Here is a 3,182-nt window from a genome sequence, read left to right on the forward strand (position 1 = left end):
AAGGATCGCGGCGGCGTTGAAGCGGAAAAGGCCCTGACGTACGGCCTCCACAAGCCCCTTCTCAGCCGCCTTGCGTACGAGGAGCACATGTACCGTATCTTTAGGAGCTCCTCGCAGGTGCGGATGCCCCGAGGATGGACCATCTGCGAATGCGATGACAAGCTCTGATCCGCATTCATCCACGTCCATAGGTTCTTCTTCGTCGCCGTCTGCTTCGTCAACGTTGTCTTCAACGTCTTCGTCTTCGTCCTCCTCGACCTCCACATCCTCGTCAAGCACTACGCCGTCAAGTTCATCGTCGAGCACAACGCCGTCGAGCACGCCGTCTTCAACCGGTTCCAGCTCCGGCTCCTCGACATCGTCGGCCCCGTCCTCATCTGGGGGTGTCACCGGCTCTGGGTCCTCCGGCACCAGCAGCTCCCCGTCGACATCGTCTTTCACTTCCACTTCATTCTCATTCTCAACATCCACGCATACAAGTACCTTTGTGTGAGTGTTCTGTATGTTTACATCGTCTTGCGTCGCTGCGGATACCTTGATCGGTGTCTATATGCTCCTGTGAATGTGGGCCAAGTCGCGCGATGGCTCTGGGTTCGTCTGTCCATGGCGCCATCTGTCTGCGACTGCACGTGTCTTCGTATTGGATATATGCCAGAATGCATATTGTCGGTATCACAGCGACGTCTATATGCGGAAGCAGCAGACAAGTTTTGTGCAGGCCCTTGTACTGCTGCCAATGTACATGATGCAGTGTCTTGTATCAATAGCTTTCGCGATCATGATAATCGACCCTTTACATCAACATTCTCGTGCTGACACCCCTTTCCTGATAGAACGACTAATGCTGCCGGCTCCATCTTCACCTCCACCGTCATTTCGACCGAGACCTCCACCCAGACTATTCTACCCACGGCCAACAGCGACGCATCTTCCTCCAAGTCACACACTGGCGCGATTGTGGGTGGTGTCGTTGGCAGTGTCGGCGGTGCTCTCTTGCTTGCTGTTCTCGTCTTCCTGCTTTTCCGTCGCAGGAGGCGTGATGACTTTGACGGCAACTTCGACCCTGATCGTGTCGGCGGTGGCGGTACGCTTCCCCACATAGACCTCGCAGGTGCGGACGATGTCGAGCCGTACACGTATAATCCTGCTGGCTCGGGCGCTATTGGACCCGGCTCACAAGGTGCCCCGGGCTCCGCCGCGGGCTCGGATGAGATGCGCCAGCACGGCAACGTCCCTGCATTCCTCGCGGGCGGCATCGCAGGCGCTGGCGTGGGTGCCGCCGCAACACACCGCTCGATGAGTCCCCCGACAGTCTCTGCGCCGTCACATTACAGCCAGAGCGCGTCGCAGTACGCGCCCTCGTCCTCGGAGCACTACCCCGACTACTCGGCCTACAGCGGCGGATACGCCCAGCCGGGCGCAGGATATGCGCCGGACTTCCGGCAACCCTCTCCCGGGCCGTCGCTCGCGATGACGGGCTCGTCATCTGGTGGTGGATACGGCGCTGCTGCGGGTGCGGGTGCCAGCATCATTACACTTACATGGACGATCTGCGTAGTAGGTAGTCTCAGTTTGGTACGGGAAATATCCATGTTTGCGCGGGTGGCCATTAATGATTGTGGGGACCAGTGTCTAAGTGTCCGAAAGATGCAAGCATGGGGACGAGTCCAGTAAGCGAGTCCGTACAGAAAGTCCAAGCAGAAATGCTTAATATACACAATTGCGATCCAGAATCATGCAGTATAAGGTCAGCGGGGCCACCGGAGGCGGCCCTAAGCGAATTATGCTGAGCAACAGAAACAGAAGGCGGGTGTTTTCGAAGCAGGCAGGCCAGCCTAGAGTGCCTCACCCATGGCGTACATGCCTCCCTCGTCGTCGTGGCTTGGACGAGACTGCCCCTGCGAGAACCGACTCCGCGCGCCGGGCGGTGGGCTGGCTGCCGTGCGTACGGACGCGGTCTGGCAGCCCATGTTTGTCACAAAGAGCGGACTGCGCCACGTGGGTGTTCGTGTCGAGTGCGAGGGCGACTCGAGCTCGCTGCCCATGAGCGGGTCCTCCGAGGGTGCGCGCGCGTGCGTCGCCTGTGCGGCAGTAGCGACTGACCCGGGAAAGCGCACGGCGCCGGCACCGGAGCCTGGACTGCTGTCGCCGCCCGATGGGTTGGCGGTACCCATAACGTCGTCAACGATGTGCGAGAGGTCTTCCGAGGATGCCAGAAGCGGGTCTACAAGCGCTGAACGCGGGGGAGGCCAGACGGCCTCCTGGAAAATTGAGCCAGACTCAGAGGTACGCATACCCATGAGGTGTGGGGAGTACGAAACACGGCCCTGGTCGGCGAAGGGAGCGGGAGGAACAAGAGGTGCGCCTTGGAGAGAGCCTGCGTTGTAGGACGTCGCACGCGAAGCGAGGGATGGCGCGGAGCCAGTCCCGGGGGTATCGCGGTAGGAGGACATGGGCGGGCCGAGGTCGTAATCGTCCATGTCCTCACTGGCGAGAAGCATATTGCGTGGCGGGGGACGGGAACGGCGGAAGAATATGGGCTTCTTCTGTTGGTGTCTGCGATAGCAAACGGCCATAGCGAGCGAGAGGACGACGAATGCAGCGACACCGACGACGCTACCGGCAATGATCGCACGGTTGCTGAGGGGGGCGTGCTGGCGGAGGGCGTGCTGAGCGTAGTCACGAAGGGGATATCGGTCTGTATTGGATGTGAGCAAGTGTTGGAGAAGAGTGAAAGGAGGTGCACGTACTGTTGTTCGTACACCATTGATCGTCGTCACTACAGCACTGGTCCGAAATGACATTCACGCGCTTATTCTTTATCGGGCACCGGTCGTTCTGAACAGCAGCTGGCGCAGGAACGCGCCCGCGCGGAGGTCGGGCAGGAGCGCCTGGAACGCGGAGAGCGCGCCCTGTGCGCGGGCGCGGGAGAATGGGGCGCGAGGGCGAGAGGAGTGTGGAGCGAGAGGGCGGCCGGCTGGGGGATGCTAGTTTGAGTGGCGAGGACCTGAATGTACATGTAAAACCAGTAAATGTAGAACTATAGAATGAAAGATTTGAGACATACCTTGAGTTGCGTTGGATGGTGTGCGAGGGTTCGCGCGCGGTGCGCTCGATGTGGTTGTTGGACATTAAACGTCCGTCGCTCAATCGAGCGAATAACCCTAAATCAAGGTCAGTCT

At 59.5% G+C, this 3,182-nt stretch overlaps 2 protein-coding genes across 2 annotated transcripts; one reads left to right on the top strand and one right to left on the bottom strand.

The window, feature by feature from the left end:
• Positions 1–24: 24 nt before the first annotated feature.
• Positions 25–1,674, top strand: POSPLADRAFT_1062975 (hypothetical protein; the record flags this gene model as incomplete). The annotated part of the gene is made up of 3 exons (XM_024481580.1): positions 25–89; positions 192–500; positions 834–1,674. Coding segments are annotated over 3 exons (1,215 nt in total), but the record flags the coding sequence as incomplete, so codon positions are not given.
• A 161-nt stretch (positions 1,675–1,835) lies between these two features.
• POSPLADRAFT_1062976 (hypothetical protein) lies at positions 1,836–3,132 on the bottom strand (the record flags this gene model as incomplete). The annotated part of the gene is made up of 3 exons (XM_024481581.1): positions 1,836–2,698; positions 2,751–3,007; positions 3,068–3,132. The coding sequence occupies 3 exons, from the start codon at positions 3,130–3,132 to the stop codon at positions 1,836–1,838; spliced, it is 1,185 nt and encodes a 394-aa protein (XP_024332894.1).
• Between the last annotated feature and the right edge of the window lie 50 nt (positions 3,133–3,182).

The sequence above is a fragment of the Postia placenta genome (assembly GCF_002117355.1).
Source record: "Postia placenta MAD-698-R-SB12 unplaced genomic scaffold POSPLAscaffold_34, whole genome shotgun sequence".
In the NCBI taxonomy this organism is placed as follows: domain Eukaryota; kingdom Fungi; phylum Basidiomycota; class Agaricomycetes; order Polyporales; family Adustoporiaceae; genus Rhodonia; species Rhodonia placenta.